General features: G+C 48.8%; 1 protein-coding gene across 2 annotated transcripts in view; it reads right to left on the minus strand.

The window, feature by feature from the left end:
• Window positions 1–24,876, minus strand: part of LOC134945751 (uncharacterized) — a 708,129-nt gene that overhangs the window by 628,666 nt on the left and 54,587 nt on the right. For both annotated transcript variants that reach the window (XM_063935217.1, XM_063935219.1), the window contains exon 4: window positions 5,909–6,196. In XM_063935217.1, the coding sequence (XP_063791287.1) occupies window positions 5,909–6,196 (288 nt within the window). The remainder of the gene's footprint in view (window positions 1–5,908; window positions 6,197–24,876) is intronic.

The following is a 24,876-nucleotide window of genomic DNA, read 5'->3' on the forward strand; positions in this document are numbered from 1 at the left end:
TAGTGTCATACTAGTTGTTACGAGTATACTACTATCTCTTTATCAACCAGTGTACAGTGCGGTAGTTCACGGCTGTGGCTACCTCTGTGTCGGCAGTCGGCAGGCAGTCCGTCCATCCATAATTGTATTATAATATATACCACCTAACCGTGGTTTTTTTTTCATTCTTTATACCGTCATAGTCAGTCATACTAGTTGTTACGAGTATACTACTATCTCTTTATCAACCAGTGTACAGTGCGGTAGTTCACGGCTGTGGCTACCTCTGTGTCGGCACTCGGCAGGCAGTCCGTCCATCCATAATTGTATTATAATATATACCACCTAACCGTGGTTTTTTTTTCATTCTTTATACCGTCATAGTGTCATACTAGTTGTTACGAGTATACTACTATCTCTTTATCAACCAGTGTACAGTGCGGTAGTTCACGGCTGTGGCTACCTCTGTGTCGGCAGTCGGCAGGCAGTCCGTCCATCCATAATTGTATTATAATATATACCACCTAACCGTGGTTTTTTTTTCATTCTTTATACCGTCATAGTGTCATACTAGTTGTTACGAGTATACTACTATCTCTTTATCAACCAGTGTACAGTGCGGTAGTTCACGGCTGTGGCTACCTCTGTGTCGGCAGTCGGCAGGCAGTCCGTCCATCCATAATTGTATTATAATATATACCACCTAACCGTGGTTTTTTTTTCATTCTTTATACCGTCATAGTCAGTCATACTAGTTGTTACGAGTATACTACTATCTCTTTATCAACCAGTGTACAGTGCGGTAGTTCACGGCTGTGGCTACCTCTGTGTCGGAACTCGGCAGGCAGTCCGTCCATCCATAATTGTATTACAATATATACCACCTAACCGTGGTTTTTTTTTCATTCTTTATACCGTCATAGTCAGTCATACTAGTTGTTACGAGTATACTACTATCTCTTTATCAACCAGTGTACAGTGCGGTAGTTCACGGCTGTGGCTACCTCTGTGTCGGAACTCGGCAGGCAGTCCGTCCATCCATAATTGTATTACAATATATACCACCTAACCGTGGTTTTTTTTTCATTCTTTATACCGTCATAGTCAGTCATACTAGTTGTTACGAGTATACTACTATCTCTTTATCAACCAGTGTACAGTGCGGTAGTTCACGGCTGTGGCTACCTCTGTGTCGGAACTCGGCAGGCAGTCCGTCCATCCATAATTGTATTATTATAATATATACCACCTAACCGTGGTTTTTTTTTCATTCTTTATACCGTCATAGTGTCATACTAGTTGTTACGAGTATACTACTATCTCTTTATCAACCAGTGTACAGTGCGGTAGTTCACGGCTGTGGCTACCTCTGTGTCGGCACTCGGCAGGCAGTCCGTCCATCCATAATTGTATTACAATATATACCACCTAACCGTGGTTTTTTTATACCACCTAACCGTGGCAGTCCGTCCATAATTGTATACTAGTATCCAATCCATCCATCTCCATTGTTTACCTGAGGTGCCTTTTAGTTCTGCCTATAAAATATGGAGAACAAAAAAGTTGAGGTTCCAAAATTAGGGAAAGATCAAGATCCACTTCCACCTCGTGCTGAAGCTGCTGCCACTAGTCATGGCCGAGACGATGAAATGCCAGCAACGTCGTCTGCCAAGGCCTATGCCCAATGTCATAGTACAGAGCATGTCAAATCCAAAACACCAAATATCAGAAAAAAAAGGACTCCAAAACCTAAAATAAAATTGTCGGAGGAGAAGCGTAAACTTGCCAATATGCCATTTACCACACGGAGTGGCAAGGAACGGCTGAGGCCCTGGCCTATGTTCATGGCTAGTGGTTCAGCTTCACATGAGGATGGAAGCACTCAGCCTCTCGCTAGAAAACTGAAAAGACTCAAGCTGGCAAAAGCACCGCAAAGAACTGTGCGTTCTTTGAAATCCCAAATCCACAAGGAGAGTCCAATTGTGTCGTTTGCGATGCCTGACCTTCCCAACACTGGACGTGAAGAGCATGCGCCTTCCACTATTTGCATGCCCCCTGCAAGTGCTGGAAGGAGCACCCGCAGTCCAGTTCCTGATAGTCAGATTGAAGATGTCAGTGTTGAAGTACACCAGGATGAGGAGGATATGGGTGTTGCTGGCGCTGGGGAGGAAATTGACCAGAAGGATTCTGATGGTGAGGTGGTTTGTTTAAGTCAGGCACCCGGGGAGACACCTGTTGTCCGTGGGAGGAATATGGCCGTTGACATGCCAGGTGAAAATACCAAAAAAATCAGCTCTTCGGTGTGGAGGTATTTCACCAGAAATGCGGACAACAGGTGTCAAGCCGTGTGTTCCCTTTGTCAAGCTGTAATAAGTAGGGGTAAGGACGTTAACCACCTCGGAACATCCTCCCTTATACGTCACCTGCAGCGCATTCATAATAAGTCAGTGACAAGTTCAAAAACTTTGGGTGACAGCGGAAGCAGTCCACTGACCAGTAAATCCCTTCCTCTTGTAACCAAGCTCACGCAAACCACCCCACCAACTCCCTCAGTGTCAATTTCCTCCTTCCCCAGGAATGCCAATAGTCCTGCAGGCCATGTCACTGGCAAGTCTGACGAGTCCTCTCCTGCCTGGGATTCCTCCGATGCATCCTTGCGTGTAACGCCTACTGCTGCTGGCGCTGCTGTTGTTGCCGCTGGGAGTCGATGGTCATCCCAGAGGGGAAGTCGTAAGCCCACTTGCACTACTTCCAGTAAGCAATTGACTGTTCAACAGTCCTTTGCGAGGAAGATGAAATATCACAGCAGTCATCCTACTGCAAAGCGGATAACTGAGTCCTTGACAACTATGTTGGTGTTAGACGTGCGTCCGGTATCCGCCGTTAGTTCACAGGGAACTAGACAATTTATTGAGGCAGTGTGCCCCCGTTACCAAATACCATCTAGGTTCCACTTCTCTAGGCAGGCGATACCGAGAATGTACACGGACGTCAGAAAAAGACTCACCAGTGTCCTAAAAAATGCAGTTGTACCCAATGTCCACTTAACCACGGACATGTGGACAAGTGGAGCAGGGCAGGGTCAGGACTATATGACTGTGACAGCCCACTGGGTAGATGTATGGACTCCCGCCGCAAGAACAGCAGCGGCGGCACCAGTAGCAGCATCTCGCAAACGCCAACTCTTTCCTAGGCAGGCTACGCTTTGTATCACCGCTTTCCAGAATACGCACACAGCTGAAAACCTCTTACGGCAACTGAGGAAGATCATCGCGGAATGGCTTACCCCAATTGGACTCTCCTGTGGATTTGTGGCATCGGACAACGCCAGCAATATTGTGTGTGCATTAAATATGGGCAAATTCCAGCACGTCCCATGTTTTGCACATACCTTGAATTTGGTGGTGCAGAATTTTTTAAAAAACGACAGGGGTGTGCAAGAGATGCTGTCGGTGGCCAGAAGAATTGCGGGACACTTTCGGCGTACAGGCACCACGTACAGAAGACTGGAGCACCACCAAAAACTACTGAACCTGCCCTGCCATCATCTGAAGCAAGAAGTGGTAACGAGGTGGAATTCAACCCTCTATATGCTTCAGAGGTTGGAGGAGCAGCAAAAGGCCATTCAAGCCTATACAATTGAGCACGATATAGGAGATGGAATGCACCTGTCTCAAGTGCAGTGGAGAATGATTTCAACGTTGTGCAAGGTTCTGATGCCCTTTGAACTTGCCACACGTGAAGTCAGTTCAGACACTGCCAGCCTGAGTCAGGTCATTCCCCTCATCAGGCTTTTGCAGAAGAAGCTGGAGGCATTGAAGAAGGAGCTAACACGGAGCGATTCCGCTAGGCATGTGGGACTTGTGGATGCAGCCCTTAATTCGCTTAACAAGGATTCACGGGTGGTCAATCTGTTGAAATCAGAGCACTACATTTTGGCCACCGTGCTCGATCCTAGATTTAAAGCCTACCTTGGATCTCTCTTTCCGGCAGACACAGGTCTGCTGGGGTTGAAAGACCTGCTGGTGACAAAATTGTCAAGTCAAGCGGAACGCGACCTGTCAACATCTCCTCCTTCACATTCTCCCGCAACTGGGGGTGCGAGGAAAAGGCTCAGAATTCCGAGCCCACCCGCTGGCGGTGATGCAGGGCAGTCTGGAGCGACTGCTGATGCTGACATCTGGTCCGGACTGAAGGACCTGACAACGATTACGGACATGTCGTCTACTGTCACTGCATATGATTCTCTCAACATTGATAGAATGGTGGAGGATTATATGAGTGACCGCATCCAAGTAGGCACGTCACACAGTCCGTACTTATACTGGCAGGAAAAAGAGGCAATTTGGAGGCCCTTGCACAAACTGGCTTTATTCTACCTAAGTTGCCCTCCCACAAGTGTGTACTCCGAAAGAGTGTTTAGTGCCGCCGCTCACCTTGTCAGCAATCGGCGTACGAGGTTACATCCAGAAAATGTGGAGAAGATGATGTTCATTAAAATGAATTATAATCAATTCCTCCGCGGAGACATTGACCAGCAGCAATTGCCTCCACAAAGTACACAGGGAGCTGAGATGGTGGATTCCAGTGGGGACGAATTGATAATCTGTGAGGAGGGGGATGTACACGGTGATATATCGGAGGGTGAAGATGAGGTGGACATCTTGCCTCTGTAGAGCCAGTTTGTGCAAGGAGAGATTAATTGCTTCTTTTTTGGGGGGGGTCCAAACCAACCCGTCATATCAGTCACAGTCGTGTGGCAGACCCTGTCACTGAAATGATGGGTTGGTTAAAGTGTGCATGTCCTGTTTTGTTTATACAACATAAGGGTGGGTGGGAGGGCCCAAGGATAATTCCATCTTGCACCTCTTTTTTCTTTTCTTTTTCTTTGCATCATGTGCTGATTGGGGAGGGTTTTTTGGAAGGGACATCCTGCGTGACACTGCAGTGCCACTCCTAGATGGGCCCGGTGTTTGTGTCGGCCACTAGGGTCGCTAATCTTACTCACACAGCTACCTCATTGCGCCTCTTTTTTTCTTTGCGTCATGTGCTGTTTGGGGAGGGTTTTTTGGAAGGGACATCCTGCGTGACACTGCAGTGCCACTCCTAGATGTGCCCGGTGTTTGTGTCGGCCACTAGGGTCGCTAATCTTACTCACACAGTCAGCTACCTCATTGCGCCTCTTTTTTTCTTTGCGTCATGTGCTGTTTGGGGAGGGTTTTTTGGAAGGGCCATCCTGCGTGACACTGCAGTGCCACTCCTAGATGGGCCCGGTGTTTGTGTCGGCCACTAGGGTCGCTAATCTTACTCACACAGCTACCTCATTGCGCCTCTTTTTTTCTTTGCGTCATGTGCTGTTTGGGGAGGGTTTTTTGGAAGGGACATCCTGCGTGACACTGCAGTGCCACTCCTAGATGGGCCCGGTGTTTGTGTCGGCCACTAGGGTCGCTTATCTTACTCACACAGCGACCTCGGTGCAAATTTTAGGACTAAAAATAATATTGTGAGGTGTGAGGTATTCAGAATAGACTGAAAATGAGTGTAAATTATGGTTTTTGAGGTTAATAATACTTTGGGATCAAAATGACCCCCAAATTCTATGATTTAAGCTGTTTTTTAGTGTTTTTGGAAAAAAACACCCGAATCCAAAACACACCCGAATCCGACAAAAATAATTCGGTGAGGTTTTGCCAAAACGCGTTCGAACCCAAAACACGGCCGCGGAACCGAACCCAAAACCAAAACACAAAACCCGAAAAATTTCAGGCGCTCATCTCTATTAATTAGGCCCATTGTCCATAGCTGGATTCGGAAGATCTATCTCGGTGGGTTCCTTAGCTTCTTGTTACCTTATTCTTATATAATGTGGGTTGTATGTCATAGTCACAAAAGGATATGGGAAATATGAAATAGTAACACAAAGACTTACTGTAATACTCTGGTGTGTAATGCTGCCTCCAGGCACTAGTTTCTATGTCCCGGATGATCGCGGAGTTGTGCTTTCTCAGGGTAATGTAAGCCGCAAACTTCCCCTCATCATCCCAGCGCCTGCTGATATCACAGAGTCCCCTCATCTTCTCCAGGGATGATGGTTTCCCACTCAGGTCTTTGTACTGTTCCTGTGTCAGCCGCCCCTGTTCCAGAAGATCACGTAGCACTGGATCTACCACCATTATCCTCCTTATAAGGTCTGATCTGCAATTGTCCATAAAATTGGCTGTAGAGTGAAGGAAAGAATATGAATTATAAGGACATATTACTATTCTAACAACAAGAAAAATTCAGAGCGCTATGATCACTAAAAACAAGACGGTCCCTATAGGCCAGAGTCACACCGTCATGCACAGAGCCATAGAGATGCAGAATCACACAGAGATATGCAGACTCACCCAGACATACACAGGATAAGACACGATGCCTGATGCACAAATAGGGTCACACTGAGATATAGACACATAGGGCCAGATGCATCATCGCTTGGAAAGTGATAAAATGGAGAGTGAAAGAGTGACCAGCCAATCAGCTCCTACCTGACATTTTTCAAACAGAGCCTGTGACATGGAAGTTAGAAGCTGATTGGCTGGTGCTTTTTCACTCTAAATTTTATCACTCTCCAAGCGATGATGCATCTAGCCCATAATATGGTGTCACTCTGGAGACGGGGACTGCTGAAGCTCCACCTCCTATTTCCTACAGCGTACTGCCCCCTACGCAGGCTCCACCCCTCTGGATTACTCACTGAAAAGGTAAGGAGCAATACTTGATAAACAATAGTGAGTGTAAGATTCTTAATGACTTTGCAAAAATGATCCTACTGTTATAGGATTGGTAATTAGCTCTACTTTTGTTTATCTGAGAAACAGTTCAGTTTTCTCAAAATACCGCTTTATATCTCCCGGTGGCGTAACTACCACCCCCGCAGCCACTGCAGAGGCTTGGAGGTGCAGGGCTGCGGGGTCGCCGCCACTGATTTAGTGCGGACTGACATGCGGACGAGTGCTAAATGTCCCTCTGAAAATGGCTGCCACCATAGAGGAGACAGATGCTAGAGGTCATACTTGACCTCTAGCATGAGGAGAGAGGACGGAGACTGGGGGCAGCGGGGCGCTGGGCTCTGGTCCCCATTACTTGGGGAGCACCGGCTCCATGCTGCCTTCTTAGCATTCTCAGCGCAGTAGTGTGGCCCGAGGATGAGCTACGTGCACGGGGGAAGGATGCCCGGGTCTCCCCTCTTCCTGCAGATGGCATGATTCACCAAGCCGGGCTCCATGTCACTGCTCAACTCCTGCCCTGCCAGCTATGCCATGTATTCCATTCACATTCATAGCGCTCTAAATGCTGGGAAGTTGTGCCGCACGGGAGTTCATAACACTGGCGGCAAAGGCACCGAGCATGAAAACCCCTTGGCAACAAGCATTACACACCCCTAGCAACAAGCATTGCCGTCTGGTAACAAGCATGACACCCAGCTCAGGAAATCCCTGGCAACAAGCATTACCCCCCAGCAACGAGAATGACACCCAGTGCAGGAAACCCCTGGCAATGAATATTACCCCCTGGCAACGAGCTTGACACCCAGCACATGATACCTCTGACAACATGCATAACAGCTACCGCATGAAACCCCTGGCAACGAGCATGACACCTTGAGCATGAAAACCCCTGGCACCGTGCATGGAACCAAGAGCATGAAACCCCTGGCAATGGGCAGGTAATTTAAAAGTAATTAGAAGCCTTACTGTAGGACTTAATGTGTAATGGGCATTGCGGTGTGTGGCATAATGTATCACGGACATTGCAGTGTGTGTCATAATGTGTCACAGGCATTACGGTGTGTGGAATATTGTGTAATGGGCATTATGGTGTGTGGCATAATGTCTAAGGGCCATTGCAGTATGTGGCATAATGTATACTGGGCATTACTGTAAGAAGGAAAAATGACAAATAATATAAGGGACATGAATCAGGATTATTTTTTTTCCTGTGCTGGCCAATGTCTGGGCGTGCAGGTTGCAAAACTGGGGTATAAAATAGTATTTTCTTGCAATTGCACGCCCCTTTCAGTAAAGCCACATCCATTTGAGCAAGGCCACGTCCCCTTTTCAACTTTTCTAGTGGCAATTATGCGTGGGAGAGCGCCACAGAATGTTTTGGCTTGGGGGATAAAAATTTCTAGTTACGTCACTGATTTCTCCATATCAATTGGATCTGATTTATACAATTCCTCATAAAAGGATTTTTTATTGTCTCTCAGGAATGGATTATCCAGAGCAGAGGCGGAACTACCGCCAGTGCAACCAGTGCGTTGCACTGGGGCCCGTCACTGTCCAGGGGCCCAAAGCATGTAATGAGTCAAACTGACTCATTACATGCCGCTGTGTGCTGCGGGCAACCGCTGTCTGCAGCACACAGCCGCCCGGAGAGGAGAGGAGCGCAGCTGCCACGGGTGGAAGGAGGAGGAGGGAGGTGGAGGAGGGAGCAGCAGCAGTGCTGTTTTATTGGTTGAGGCGCTGCTGCTGCCCCTCTGCTTCACTATGGCCTGTCTTCCGCCGCTGTGAAGCGCATCCCAGCATTCACAGCGGCAGAGGACAGCCTATGGTGAAGCAGTGGGACAGCAGCAGCAGCGCCTCCTCCAATAACACAGCGCTGCTGCGGCTCCCTCCTCCACCTCCCTGGTCCTCATTCTCTCCTGCCCGGGAATCGTGATCTCTGCCAGAAGCTGCACCGAGGAGCCTGAGCCAGTGGAGACAGTAAGTATAATTCATTCTGTCCTTTCTTTCTTTCTTTCTTTCTTTCTTTCTTTCTTTCTTTCTTTCTTCCGTAATGTGTAAAAAGGGGGAATCTGCCTACCGTAATGTGTAACAAGGGGACGCTGTCTGCCTTTATGTGTAAAAAGGGGGAATCTGCTTACCGTAATGTGTAACAAGGGGACGCTGTCTGCCTTTATGTGTAAAAAGGGCACGCTGTCTGCCGTAATGTGTAAAAAGGGCACGCTGTCTGTCGTAATGTGTAAAAAGGGCACGCTGTCTACCGTAATGTGTAAAAAGGGCACGCTGTCTGCCGTAATGTGTAAAAAGGGCACGCTGTCTGCCGTAATGTGTAAAAAGGGCACGCTGTCTGCCGTAATGTGTAACAAGGGCACGCTGTCTGCCGTAATGTGTAACAAGGGCACGCTGTCTGCCGTAATGTGTAACACGGGCACGCTGTCTGCCGTAATGTGTAACAAGGCCATGCTGTCTGCCGTAATGTGTAACAAGGGCACGCTGTCTGCCGTAATGTGTAAAAAGAGGACCCTGTCTGCCGTAATGTGTAACAAGGGCACGCTGTCTGCCGTAATGTGTAACAAGGGCACGCTGTCTGCAGTAATGTGTAACAAGGGAACGCTGTCTGCCGCCATGTGTAAAAAGGGGACGCTGTCTGCCGTAATGTGTAAAAAGGGGAATCTGTCCGCCGTGATAATATTTTTATACTTTAGCATATTATGGAGTATATTTACTAAGCATTAGAGAGTGATAAAGTGGAGAGAGATACAGTGTGTTGTTTAGGAATTAAAAGGAACCCCCAAGCATTTTTTTATTACTAGTATTTTTACATGCAGGATGTGGAGTTTTCTTCTCTGCAAGATCCTGCTGTCCAGTCCTGTAGTCAAATTTAGCTAGACTTCATAGAATGTTCTGGTGAATGTAAGATCACTGGACGCAGTCATCAACTTTTACACTTACACCAAGTCAGTCTCTTCCAGGAGACAGTGTGAGACTCTTCAGCAGCCATGTTTGCCTTAGCTTGAGACTACACATCCAGAACATGCCCTTATTGTACTTTTGTGGATAGTGGGCACCTGGCAGTGGATGCTGGTCCCCATCCCCCCTCAGTGCGGCAACGGGTATCGGGTCAGGAGGGACTTGCATCCGTTAGGATTCAAGTCCCTCCAATGGCATTGCGGTATTTTGAATGGCGCGCCAAGCGCAAGCCAATCAGGGCTCGCGCCTTGGCAGCCAATGAGACAAGGCCGCGGCAAGCCAATCCGGGCTCACCGCGTCATTGCTCTGCCCGCTCCCAGCGTCATATAAGGGACGCTGCAGAGCGGGAGAGCGCAGACAGACGCCGGACGTGAAAGAAAGAAGACCACCTCGAGAAGAAAGAAGAAGAGGAAGAAGCGGCATTGGAGGCGGCGACGGCGGAGAGGAGGAAGAAGAACAGGAGGAAGAAGAACAGGAGGAAGAAGACCGAAGGAGAAGCGATGAGGGAAGGCGCCCAGCAGCAGAAGTCCGGCGGAGAGTGCTGCAGCATGTGGGAAGCAACTGAGCTGACGAAGCTCCCCGCTGCAGACTCTCCCACCGTGACGGGTAGGAGGCCTTGGGTCACTTCCACATATATATAAATCCTCCTTAGAGCACCAGGGACAGGCACTAGGCCTGTGGAAACATCCAGGCCCTTCCGGCCTGTGCCAGCAGTAGTCAGGCCCTTCCAGCCTCTGCCCAATACCAGGCCTCCGGCCTGCGCCCTGACACCAGGCCCTGGCCTTTGCCCCAACACCAGGCCTATGGCCTGCGCCCCAACACCAGGCCTCTGGCCTGCGCCTGAACACCATGCCTCTGACCTGTGCCCCAACACCAGGCCTCTGACCTGCGCCTGAACACCATGCCTCTGACCTTTGCCCAAACACCAGGCCTCTGGCCTGCGCCTGAACACCATGCCTCTGACCTGTGCCCCAACACCAGGCCTCTGACGTGCGCCCCAACACCAGGCCTCCGGCCTGCACACTGACACCAGGTCCCCGGCCTGCGCCTCACCCAGGACCCCAGTCTGCGCATCACCCAGGCCACCGGCCTGCGTCTTGAGTGGTATTCCATAGTACCAGGGGTTGTAGTGTACGGAATTGGCCCAGACGGGTTCTGCTGGGAGTGGGACCATGCGGCAGCCCCCATCTGGTCAGGTGCGAGGGACCGGCTGGTTCCGCGTGGTGCACAGTGTAAGGGATTGGAGAGGGGTGTCGAGTAACGGTCCCATCCCACGCGCCTCAACTTCCCGTTTACCTGAAGTGGATGGCTGTCCATAACAGAACCCTATTCGCATCCACACTAAGGGGGAAGAAGTACCCAAAGCCCAGTAACCGGTAAGTGGAGTCGGTCATTCTGGGTTAACTTTTTGTGTCGGAGTGTTATTCCAACTGATTTGTTGTGTTGCAGTTGTATCTTGATAGTCTGATCTCTGTTAGTTTGGATTAGAACCAGAGGTCCCAGTTACTACTGTTAATTTGTTTAGCAGGCATAGTTAGGCTGTAGTTAGTTGTTAGAGAAGTCTGCAGTTAGGGAGGCTGCTCTTCTTGCCTTTACAGAAACAGAGACCCGCGTAAATCAAGGTGACCAGTGAGTCAGGAGTGAGTATTGCTCTGTATTTGTTTGTTATCATCCCCCGTAAACCGGTTAGGGGTTTGCTCATGGATGTGAGGACCCCCTTTATCACACTACGTGCAAGTGTGTGAAAATTGGGTAGCTGAGGCCTCCGGCCAGTGATGACCTTCCAACCAGCCGGTGAAGGTCGTCGCTACCCCTGACCCATCCCCCCTCTTTGGTGGAAGAGAGGGTTGACACATCTTAATTGGTACGTTTGTCATGGTCGTGGTTTGTGTGAACCCGGTGTTACTGAAGTCTATGCGGGCGACTGGAGGACTATGTGTATATTAGTCTGGTCTGTAAGAATCAATGAGAAGAAGGAGCAATCCCTGACCGGGGATCGAACTCGGGCCTTGACAGAGGATGCCATATCCTGACCACTGGATCACCAGGGACTTGGTGTTGATAGCAGGTTGGTGAATGTATTGGTGAGATTGAACTGGATATACTGTCACAGGAGTGGGTGCTTATGTACTCAAGATTATTATGAAATTGGTTCTCTGGAGTTGCGCAGAACTGGGCTGGTTACTGGCGAGATTGAGAACCGGACTGGTTACTGGTGAGACTGAGAACCAGGCTGGTTACCGGTGAGACTGGGAATCGCACTGTGAACCGGGCTGTTGTACCGGTATACTGGAACACAACTGTAATCCGGGCTGGTACCGGATATAACTGGAAACGCAATGGAAAATAGAACAATGACTGAGGCTGTGACTTTAAGACAAGGCTGAAGAATACTGTGGCTGTGGCTTTAAGATGAGACTGGATAATACTGCAGCTGTGACTTTAAGATGAGACTGTAGAATACTGCAGCTGTGGCTTTAAGATGAGACTAGAATACTGCAGCTGTGGCTTTAAGATGAGACTAGAATACTGCATCTGTGGCTTTAAGATGAGACTGTAGAATACTGCAACTATGGCTTTAAGATGAGACTGTAGAATACTGCAGCTGTGTCTTTAATATGGGACTGTGGAATACTGCTGCTATGGCTTTAAAACGAGATGAATAATGGATATCAATGTTAACACAACTGTAATCCAGACTGGGTAGCAAAAGAGCAGAGTTTTACAGGAACCAAAGTACAAATGTTACCTTTTAGCGAGCTCCGCTTCTAAGCTCACACAGAGCTGTGTGCGACACAAGGAACTGGCAGAGTCTCCAACTCAAGTCTCCTGACTTATACTTCCTGGCCGTTGGTGATTGGTGAGCAGTGGCAGGTGATTCAGAGAGTCTCAGGCTGGGACAGCTCTGGGTCAGGTGAACAGTCACTGTCACGTGAGTACTCTAGTCTAGGCTCTGATGTGGAGTGAGGCCTAGCAGGCTGAAAGAACACTGAAGCCTGAACTTCTGCAAACGAACAGACTGGATGCTGGCTTTTAGGCCTAAACTTCAGATTGCTGAATTCAGATTCACACAGAAGATTAATCACCACAGGTGGAGCTCGTTAACTCTGCACTCAGGAAACTCACGGTACTGACAAGCTGTTTATCCCAGTGAGCAAAGAGACACAGGATCCAGAACAGATAGCAGGGGTAAGTCACCAAATATGAGAACTACAGTCAGGATCGTGACAACGTTAGCCTTTCTAGACTGTCCGTCGAACGTTTGTTGGAAGAAGGTATCCGAGCCTTGGTTTTGTCCAGAGGTTTTTGGTTCATAGCCACTTCCACAGACTGCAAGCGACAAGGGCGGCCACAAGTAAGTAGAGAATCCTCACCTGCACGGCAGCAGGTACTACACTTCTCTGTCTCCTTCTTTACACTTTCATAGTGACTGCACGCCCACTACATTCACATTCATGCTGACCTCTGACAATTCTACGCCCACTCTCAGCCCCATATTCGCAGACAATCTAAAGTCAGACTTGAGACAAAAAAAAGATGTGAAATGCAAACAGACGCACACGTGCAGTAACAGAACTGTCTCAACTTACACTAGAGACTTAGGGGCGGATTTATCTAAGGATGCAGATAGGATATTGTTAGGCGCCGGGGTCCGCTCGTCGCTGCGGCCCGGCGCCTAGCAACCAGGGACGCCGTGCATGTACAGCCGCCGGCTCCCTGGCAACGCTAGACGCCGGGCGCACGGAGCCGCACGGACCCTAGCAACGGGGACGCCACTTGCGGACTACGTTTCCCCGTTGCTGGGTTCAATTGAATTAATTAGATATCTGTTTTCCTGGCCATGCAGCTTGGCAGCTGTATGGCATCTAATCCAATCAGCCTCCAAACAGCTGATTGGAGGACTCCCTGTTAAATACACTTCCTGGGCTTCTCACAGACGCCGGTAATAGCTTCCTGCATGCTGAATCTGTTTGCTGAGAGTGTTTCCAGTCCTGCTGTATCCGGTCGTTCCTGTTCTCAGTTGTCCTGTACTCGGAAGTCGTCATCTGTTCCTGGAGTCCTGACTGAGCACCTTTGAACATCCAGTGGTGTTCGTGAGTCACGTCGTAGCCGTGTGTTGCGGCTTGGGCCGCTTTATTATTTATCATTTATTATTTGTGTTTCTGAGCTTTTGCGGAGGATTCCGCTCCCACAGATCCACTCTGGTATCCAGCGGTGCTGGGTAGGAGTACGGACTAGTGGATTTTGGTTGTCCTTTTCCCTGGCGGGTTACCGCACATACCTCAGGTTTAGTCAGTTAGCTTGTAGCCCCTGGCCTGGTTGTTTAGTCAGAGGGCCCCTTGTTATCACCCTGTCTCGGATTTCCCTTTGTCTCCCAATAAGACCTGAGGGGGCATCGGAGTTGGGCAGACATAATCCGCCCTTCAAACGCGGCTGCCATGGGCTCAAGCAACCATAGTCTCGCAGGGGATTTCTGACAACACAGGCGAGACAACGGAGTTAGGGCGCCAGGGGCTACTTTCTATTCCCGCTCCCTTCCCCAGCATTCTGTTCCAGTGCTCCGGTCCTTGCAATAGAACCACCTCAGACCAGAGTGCTGGAATCATAACATTATTACCGGCCAAACCAAAACTTAAAATTAAACAGGGTTTGATTTTTTCCCTTATTCAGTTTTGTAAGATTTGTCGGCCTCATGAATCCCACTGGTTTAGGGCCAAATCCTGGCCAGCTTCTAGTTAGCCAGATTCAAGAACTTACTCAAATGGTTCAGGATCTTTCCCTTCGGGTGAAGTCGCAGGAAGATCTTTTACGAACTTCCCCGAGGGTAGTCCCTGAACCAAAAATGCACTTGCCTGACCGTTTTTCTGGTGATAGGAAGCAGTTTTTTAATTTTAAAGAGCCCTGTAAACTTTATTTTCGTTTAAGACCAATCTTCTCAGGTACTGAATCTCAGCAGGTCGGAATTATTATTTCTTTGCTCCAGGGGGATCCCCAGACCTGGGCTTTTGGTTTAAAAACAGAGGATCCGGCATTGTTGTCAGTAGACGCCTTTCTGGGGTCTTTAGGGCTTTTGTTTGATGACCCTGATAGAGAGGCATCCGCCGAGAGTCAGTTACGCGCTCTCAGACAAGGTAGAAATCCTGCAGAGGTTTATTGTACAGAGTTTCGCCGTTGGTCGAACGATTGTGGCTGGAATGACCCAGCCCTGCGCAGTCAGTTTCGCCTCGGCTTATCTGAGTCTATAAAAGACAGTCTCCTTCAGTATCCCGCTCCTGAGACTCTCGATAAACTCATGGAGCTTTCTATTAAGATTGATCGTCGTCTCAGAGAGCGGAGGGCTGAAAAAGGAGCACCTGTCAGGTCTACTCCTTGTGTATTTTCCATTCCTGAGGACATAGAGGAGCCCATGCAGATGGGTCTCTCCAGGCTGTCTCCAGAAGAAAGAGCCAGAAGACAAAACTCTGGTCTTTGTTTGTACTGTGGGGGTAAGGGACATTTTGCCCGTAATTGCCGTAACAAGTCGGGAAACGCCTCGACCAAGTGAATTGTGAGGGGGTTCACTTTGGTCTGCAGCTTATCTCCTCGAATAACTCCCTGTTAGTCCCAGCTAAAGTTTCCTTTGGCAGCCTCAGTTCTTCGGTGTCGGCTTTTGTTGACAGTGGAGCTGCAGGGAACTTTATGGACTTAACGTGGGCCAAGGCCTTAGGTATTCCTCAGTTAACCTTGGGTAGGTGTATCACCATGCATGGTTTAGATGGGAGTCCCTTGTCCAATGGGGTTATTTCCCTCTGTACACCCCCTGTACTACTTACGGTAGGAGCTCTTCATTCCGAAAAGATTGAGTTTTTCCTTACCCATTGCCCAGCAGTTCCAGTGGTTCTGGGTCACCCTTGGCTGGCCTTTCATAATCCCATCATTGATTGGCAGTCGGGGGAGATCTCACAATGGGGTACCATCTGTAATAAGGAATGTATTACGTTTCCCGTCAGAATAGCTGCTGCCATTCCCGAACCCATTCCCGTGGAATACCAGGACTTTGTTGATGTATTTTCCAAGGGCAATGCGGACATTCTGCCTCCCCATCGGCCTTATGATTGTGCTATTGAGCTAATTCCTCGTGCCACATTGCCAAAGGGAAGGTTATATGCATTGTCCGGACCAGAAACTGCGGCCATGAATGAGTATGTTAAGGAGAGCCTAGGGAAAGGATTTATCAGGCCATCTAAATCCCCTTTAAGTGCAGGCTTCTTCTTTGTGGAGAAGAAAGATGGATCACTCAGACCTTGCATTGACTTTAGAGCCCTGAATAAGATCTCAGTTAAAAATACTTACCCTCTGCCGCTGATTTCTGTCCTCTTTGATCAGCTGCGTTCGGCTGTGATTTTCTCTAAGATTGACCTGAGGGGAGCGTATAACCTCATCCGAATCAAGTCGGGAGATGAGTGGAAAACGGCGTTCAGTACTCAGTCGGGTCACTACGAGTATCTGGTGATGCCGTTCGGCTTGTCTAACGCTCCGGCAGTTTTCCAGGATCTCATTAACGATGTGCTCCGTGATTTTCTTGGAAGATTCGTGGTTGTTTACTTAGACGATATCCTGATCTATTCTGACTCTATTGAACAACATGTTACCCAGGTGCGTCAGGTTCTTCAAAAATTATGTGAAAATCACCTATATGCCAAGCTGGAGAAGTGTGAGTTTCATGTCACGGAGGTATCCTTTTTAGGGTACATTATTTCCCCTCGGGGATTCTGTATGGAACCAAAGAAGCTCCAAGCCATCCTTAGTTGGGCGCAACCCACCAACTTAAAAGCAATTCAGCGCTTTTTAGGGTTTGCAAATTATTATAGAAGATTTATTCATTCTTTTTCCGACCTGGTTGCTCCCATTGTGGCACTGACTAAGAAGGGAGCGGATCCTACCAACTGGTCACGTGAAGCTGAGTTATCCTTTCAGGCCTTGAAACAAGCTTTCGTCTCAGCCCCAGTCCTCAGACATCCCAACCCAGAATTGCCCTTCATTGTTGAGGTTGATGCCTCGGAGGTTGGAGTGGGGGCTATCCTATCTCAGAAGGATCCGGACTCTCTAGAATTACATCCTTGTGCCTTTATGTCCAGGAAATTCTCATCCGCTGAATCCAACTACGATGTTGGTAACCGGGAGTTACTGGCTATTAAATGGGCTTTCGAGGAGTGGAGGCATTGGCTTGAGGGAGCAACACATACCATTTCAGTATTGACTGACCACAAAAATCTTCAGTACATCGAATCAGCTAAACGGCTGAATGCCCGGCAGGCTCGTTGGGCTTTATTTTTTACTTGTTTCAAGTTTATTATCACCTTCAGGCCAGGTTCCAAGAATACCAAGGCGGATGCCCTGTCACGCAGTTTTCTTCCAGTTCATAATAACAGTCCTGTTACTCCCATACTTCCGTCTTCAGTCATTTGGGCAGGCCTCACACAAGATTTATTTACCCAGTTAAAGCAGCTTCAACATCAAGCTCCTGGAAATACTCCTGCTGGTCGTCTTTATGTCCCTGAGTTTTTGAGAGCTACTGTTTTGACTGAGTTTCATGATAGCAAAGTTGCCGGGCATCCGGGGATCTCTAAGACTTTGGAATTAGTCTCCCGCTCAGTATGGTGGCCTGGTCTTTCTAAAGACATTAAGGAGTTTGTTTTTTCTTGTCAGGTCTGTGCACAGCATAAAGTTCCCTGTTCCTTGCCTATCGGGCAACTTATGCCCTTAAATGTTCCTCTCAGGCCATGGTCTCATATTTCCATGGATTTTGTGGTAGACCTCCCTCTGTCAGCCGGATTCCAAGTCATATGGGTGGTAGTGGACCGTTTTAGCAAGATGGCCCATTTCATTGCTCTTCCCCGACTGCCATCTGCCCAGGGATTGGCAGTTTTGTTTCTCCGCCATGTTTTCAGACTTCATGGGTTACCCACTGATATTGTTTCTGATCGGGGTCCACAATTCATTGCACAATTTTGGAAGTCTTTTTGTGCCTCATTAAAGATGAAATTGTCTTTAACGTCCAGCTACCATCCCCAATCCAACGGGCAGACCGAGCGAGTTAATCAATCATTAAAACAGTATTTGCGTTTGTACTCAGCCAAACTCCAGAATGATTGGTCCGAATTTCTTCCTTTGGCGGAGTTTGCTTACAACAATTCTTGTCATTCCTCCACTAATGTGTCTCCATTCTTTTCAGTTTTTGGTTTTCACCCCAGAGCTAATTCTTTTTTTCAACATTCCTCTGTCTCCTCGCTAACCTTAACCTCTCATCTCAGACTCATTTGGAGAAAAGTGCACCTTGCTCTCAGAAAAGCGGCATTTCGAGAGAAAACATTTTCTGACAGGCTCCGGCGGCCTTGCACTTTTAAGGTGGGAGATAGGGTATGGTTGTCGACTCGTAACATTAAACTTCGACAAACCTCAGCTAGATTGGGCCCCAAATTTATTGGACCATTTCATATTATTAAAAAAAGCAATCCAGTTGCTTTCCGGTTACGTTTACCAAGAGCTCTCCGGATCGGAAATACGTTCCATTGCTCCTTGTTGAAACCATACGTTTCTTCCAGTAGATTTCCTCGGAAGATCTCTCAGGGGAAATCACCAGTAGATGTACAGGGTCATCAGGAGTTCTTGGTGGAGAAGGTTCTCGATTCCAAATTGTCCCGGGGTCGGCTTTATTTTCTGGTGCACTGGAGAGGCTATGGTCCAGAAGAAAGGTCTTGGGTCCTGGATAAGGATCTCCATGCCCCGAGGCTCAAGAGGGCATTTTTTCGGGAATTTCCTCGGAAATCTGGCTTTAGGGGTTCCTTGACCCCTCCTCAAGGGGGGGGGTACTGTTAGGCGCCGGGGTCCGCTCGTCGCTGCGGCCCGGCGCCTAGCAACCAGGGACGCCATGCGCGTACAGCCGCCGGCTCCCTGGCAACGCTAGACGCCGGGCGCACGGAGCCGCACGGAGCCTAGCAACAGGGACGCCACTTGCGGACTGCGTTTCCCCGTTGCTGGGTTCAATTGAATTAATTAGATATCTGTTTTCCTGGCCATGCAGCTTGGCAGCTGTATGGCATCTAATCCAATCAGCCTCCAAACAGCTGATTGGAGGACTCCCTGTTAAATACACTTCCTGGGCTTCTCACAGACGCCGGTAATAGCTTCCTGCATGCTGAATCTGTTTGCTGAGAGTGTTTCCAGTCCTGCTGTATCCGGTCGTTCCTGTTCTCAGTTGTCCTGTACTCGGAAGTCGTCATCTGTTCCTGGAGTCCTGACTGAGCACCTTTGAACATCCAGTGGTGTTCGTGAGTCACGGCGTAGCCGTGTGTTGCGGCTTGGGCCGCTTTATTATTTATCATTTATTATTTGTGTTTCTGAGCTTTTGCGGAGGATTCCGCTCCCACAGATCCACTCTGGTATCCAGCGGTGCTGGGTAGGAGTACGGACTAGTGGATTTGGTTGTCCTTTTCCCTGGCGGGTTACCGCACATACCTCAGGTTTAGTCAGTTAGCTTGTAGCCCCTGGCCTGGTTGTTTAGTCAGAGGGCCCCTTGTTATCACCCTGTCTCGGATTTCCCTTTGTCTCCCAATAAGACCTGAGGGGGCATCGGAGTTGGGCAGACATAATCCGCCCTTCAAACGCGGCTGCCATGGGCTCAAGCAACCATAGTCTCGCAGGGGATTTCTGACAACACGGGCGAGACAACGGAGTTAGGGCGCCAGGGGCTAATTTCTATTCCCGCTCCCTTCCCCAGCATTCTGTTCCAGTGCTCCGGTCCTTGCAATAGAACCACCTCAGACCAGAGTGCTGGAATCATAACAGATATGAGGTGGTAAAATCGACCAAACTCTCAACACGATTATTGTATACATCTCACGGATGCGACTACAACCTCCAGCGCCGACAACCCCAACGGTAAATATACATACCAGTCCCAGGAGCCAGTGATCGGTGTTCCTGCAGTGCTGCTGGTCAGCGGTTCGTGTGCGCTGCTGTGACCCCCGGTGCTGTAAAGTGAGCTGTCGTTTTGCAGCAACACTTTACAGCACCAGGGTCACAGCAGCGCATAGAAGGACCCAGGGCCGGACTGGCCATCTGGCACTTCTGGCAGATGCCAGAAGGGCCGATGGCCACGTGGGCCGGTCCAGCGGTCACTGAGACGCGCTGCCGCTCAGACCGGCGGCAGCGCGTCTCAGCTGACAGGATAGGAGAGCTGTGAGGGATGGGGGTGAGAGCGCCGGGCGCCCGCCAGCACGGCTGTGTCTGGCGCGGCGCGTATAGCATTCAAAGCAGCCGCCGGTTCGTGAGCCAATCAGAGCTCGCGGACCGGCAGCCAATCAGAAGCCGCCGGTCCGCGAGCTCTGATTGGCTCACGAACCGTCGGCTGCTTTGAATGCTATACGCTGCCGCACCAGAAACAGCCGCGCTGGCGGGCACCCGGCACTCTCACTCCCGTCCCTCACAGCCCGGAGGAGGAGGAGGAGCAGCAGCAGCAGCAGTGCAGCAGCGGTAAGTAGCTGCAGCACTGGCTGCTGTGGGGGCAATTGTATACCTGGCACTGTGGGGGCAATTGTATACCTGGCACTGTGGGGGCAATTGTATACCTGGCACTGTGGGGGCAATTTGCTGGCACTGTGGGGCATTTGTATACCTAGCACTGTGGGGGCAATTGGCTGGCACTGTGGGGCATTTGTATACCTGGCACTGTGGGGGCAATTGGCTGGCACTGTGGGGCATTTGTATACCTGGCACTGTGGGGGCAATTGTATACCTGGCAGTGTGGGGGCATCTGTATACATGGCACTGTGGGGGCATCTGTATACCTGGCACTGTGGGGGCATCTGTATACCTGGCACTGTGGGGGCATTTGTATACCTGGCAATGTGGGGGCATTTGTATACCTGGCACTGTGTGGGCATTTGTATACCTGGCACTGTGGGGGGCATTTGTGGATCTGGCACTGTGGGGGCATCTGTATACCTGGCACTGTGGGGGCATTTGTTTACCTGGCACTGTGGGGGCAATTGTTTACCTGGCACTGTGGGGGAATCTGTATACCTGGCACTGTGGGGGCATTTGAATACCTGGCAATGTGGGGGCATTTGTATACCTGGCACTGTGTGGGCATTTGTATACCTGGCACTGTGTGGGCATTTGTATACCTGGCACTGTGGGGGGCATTTGTGGATCTGGCACTGTGGGGGCATTTGTATACCTGGCAATGTGGGGGCATTTGTATACCTGGCACTGTGGGGACATTTGTATACCTGGCACTGTGGGGGCATTTGTATACCTGGCACTGCACTATCGGGGGCATATAATGTAAATTTCGGCTCATACCGGGTGCTGTAATGTGAATTTTGGCTCATACTGTGTGGTATAATGTGAAAGGGGCAGCAGTACTAGATAGTATAATGGGTCCTACTATCGTGGTGCATAATGCGTATAAGGGGTGTATGGTGTGGTAAACTACACCGAAGACCACGCCCATTTTGAGTGGCCACGCCCCCTTTAAGTGGCCACGCCGCCTTTTCCGGAGCGCGCGCGCCGAAGGCGCGCGCTTAATTACAAACCTCACATTTCCTTGCCCTCACTTACAAATTTCCACTTCAACCACTGGTTGAGTATATTTTAATAGAGAATGATGTATGTTGTTAGAATATTAATTATATTTGTAAGAACATAGACGACTAAGTGGGAGGAGTCAGGAATAGTAAGGGGAGGAGTCACAGAGGTGGGCCTGTGTGCTTCAAAAATGCCAGGGCCTATTTTTAGTCCCAGTCCGGCCCTGGAAGGACCCGATGATTCTCAGCCCACACTGGAGCACCAATCACCAGCTCCTGGATGGGAAAGTATGTTTTTTTATTTTTAAACTGTTTTTTGTGTGATCAACTTGTGTGTCCATGGGACACACATAGCTGGTCAGTGGAGCCATGGGCCGGAGATTGCTGCACAGAAGGCTGCATATCGCAGTGAGCTCATGGCTGTGTTTTTTAAAAAGAAACATATTTTTTTTGTGTAAATCTGGTCAGATCACATTACCCATTGTAAGTATGGGACAATGCGATCTGATTACTAGAAAAGTGAAAAAGGGTTTGGGGCAGTTTTTCACGAAAACTGCTCCAACTGTCCTTTAATTATAGATGGCACTTTTCATGTTTTGTGTTTTGGTTTTGGTTCTAATTTCACTTTCGTGTTTTGGTTTTGGATCTGGATGAGTTTTGGAAAAAAAACATAAAAAGGCTAAAATCACAATATTTGGGGGTAATCTTGCTCCTACTGTATTATTAACCTCAATAACATAAATTTCCACTCATTTCCAGTCTATTCTGAACACCTCACACCTCACAATATTGTTTTTAGGCTAAAAGTTGCACTGAGGTTGCCTTATGACTAAGCTAAGCGACACAAGTGGACGACACAAACACCTGGCCCATCTAGGAGTGGCACTGCAGTGTCAGACAAGATGGCACTATTCAAAAACTAGTCCCCAAACAGCACATGATGAAAAGAAGAAAAAAAGGTGCACCGAAGTTGCTGTATGACTAAGCTAAGCGACACAACCACCTGGCCCATCTAGTAGTGTCACGCAGTGGGTGAATGTCGAGAGTGGGCCACAATTGTTTGGTCCACTGACAGCATCTCCAGCATGACCCTGTCATTTAAAAAATATTCTGCAATTGGTGGACTTATACGGCAGAACCCCAAGACTAATACAGCAGTACCCCTGGACTCATAAGGCAGTGTCAGACAGGATGGCACTTTTCAAAAACTAGGCCCCAAACAGCACCTCATGCAAAGATGTCGAAGAGGTGCAATGAGGTAGCTGTATTACTAAGCCAAGTGACACAAACAATTCCCACTGGAATTATACATCCAAATCACTGGAATTATATGTACAAATCAATGGAATTAAATGGCCAAATCACTGGAATTATACGTCCAAATCACTGGAATTATATGTCCAAATCACTGGAATTAAATGGAAAAATCACTGGAATTATACGTCCAAATCACTGGAATTATACGTCCAAATCACTGGAATTAAATGGCAGTACCACTGGACTGGATATATATAAGTGTCAGACAGGATGGCACGTTAAAAAACTAGCCCCCAAACAGCACATGATGATAAGAAAAAAAGAGGTGCAAGATGGAATTGTCCTTGGGCCCTCCCACCCACCCTTATGTTGTATAAACATGACAGGCACACTTTAACAAACCAATCATTTCAGCGACAGGGTCTGCCACACGACTGTGGCTGAAATTACTGGTTTGTTTGGGCCCCCACCAAAAAAAGAAGCAATCAATCTCTTCTTGCACAAACTGGCTCTACAGAGGCAAGATGTCGACCTCATCCTCATCGTCCGATTCCTCACCCCTTTCACTGTGTACATCCTCCTCCTCCTCCTCCTCCTCCTCCTCACAGAGTATTCATTCGTCCGAACTGGAATCCACCATCACAGGTCCCTCTGTACTGTTTGGAGGCAATTGCTGGTAAAGGTCTTCCCGGAGGAATTTATAATTAATTTTGATGAACATCATCTTCTCCACATTTTGTGGAAGTAACCTCCTACGCCAAACACTGACAAGGTAACTGGCTGCACTAAACACTCTTTCGGAGTACACACTGGAGGGGGGCAACTTAGGTAAAATAAAGCCAGTTGGTGCAAGGGCATCTGAATTGCCTCTTTTTCCTGCCAGTATACATATGGACTGTCTGACATGCCTACTTGGATGCTGCCACTCATATAATCCTCCACCATTCTTTCAATGGTGACAGAATTATATGCAGTGACAGTAGACATGTCAGTAATCGTTGGCAGGTCCTTCAGTCCGGACCAGATGTCAGCTTTCGCTCCTGACTGCCCTGCATCACCGCCAGCGGGTGGGCTAGGAAATCTTATCCTTTTCCTTGCAGCCCCAGTGGCGGGAGAAATTGAAGGAGGAGCTGTGACAGGTCACGTTCCGCTTGAGTTGACAATTTACTCACCAGCAGGTCTTTGCACCTCTGCACACTTGTGTCTGCCGGAAAGACAGTTACAACGTAGGCTTTAAACCTAGGATCAAGCACGGTTGCCAAAATGTAGTGCTCAGATTGACCACCCTTAAATCCTGGCAAAGCAAATGAAGGGCTCCATCCACAAGTCCCACATACTTTGCGGAATCGCTCTGTCTTAGCTCCTCCTTCAATTTCTCCAGCTGCTTCTGCAAAATCCTGATGAGGGGAATGACCTGACTCAAGTTGGCAGTGTCTGAACTGACTTCATGTGTGGCAAGTTCGAAGGGTTGGAGAACCTTGTACAAGACAGAAATCATTCTCCACTGCGCTTGAGTCAGGTGCATTTCCGCTCCTTTGCCTATATCGTAGGTGGATGTATAGGCTTGAATGGCCTTTTGCTGCTCCTCCATCCTCTGAAGCATATAGAGGGTTGAATTCCACCTCGTTACCACCTCTTGCTTCAGTTGATGGCAGGGCAGGTTCAGGAGTGTTTGCTATCGCTCCAGTCTTCAGCACGTGGTGGCAGAATGGTGAAAGTGGCATGCAATTTTTCAGGCCACCGACAGCATCTCCTGTACACCCGTCATTTTTCCAAAAATTCTGCACCATCAAATTAATTGTATGTGCAAAACATGGGACGTGCTGGAATTTGCCCAGATGTAATGCACGCACAATATTGGTGGCGTTGTCCGATATCACAAATCCCCAGGAGAGTCCATTCTGCGATGATGTCCCTCAGTTTCCGTAAAAGGTTGTCAGCTGTGTGCCTCTTACGGAAAGCTGTGATACAAAGTGTAGCCTGCCTAGGAATGAGTTCGCTTTTGCGAGATGCTGCTACTGGTGCCGCTGCTGCTGTTGTTGCTGTGGGAGGCAATACATCTACCCAGTGGGCTGTTACAGTCATATAGTCCTTAGTCTGCCCTATTCCACTTGTCCACATGTCCGTGGTTAAGTGGACATTGGGTACAACTGCATTTTGTAGGACACTGGTGACTCTTTTTCTGACGTCTTTGTACATTCTCTGTATCGCCTGCCTAGAGAAGTGGAACCTAGATGGGATTTGATACTGGGAACACACTATCTCCATCAATTCTCTAAGTCCCACTGAGCTAATGGCGGATACCGGATGCACGCCTAACACCAACATAA

Source organism: Pseudophryne corroboree, chromosome 7, assembly GCF_028390025.1.
Source record: "Pseudophryne corroboree isolate aPseCor3 chromosome 7, aPseCor3.hap2, whole genome shotgun sequence".
Taxonomy (NCBI): Eukaryota; Metazoa; Chordata; class Amphibia; order Anura; family Myobatrachidae; genus Pseudophryne; species Pseudophryne corroboree.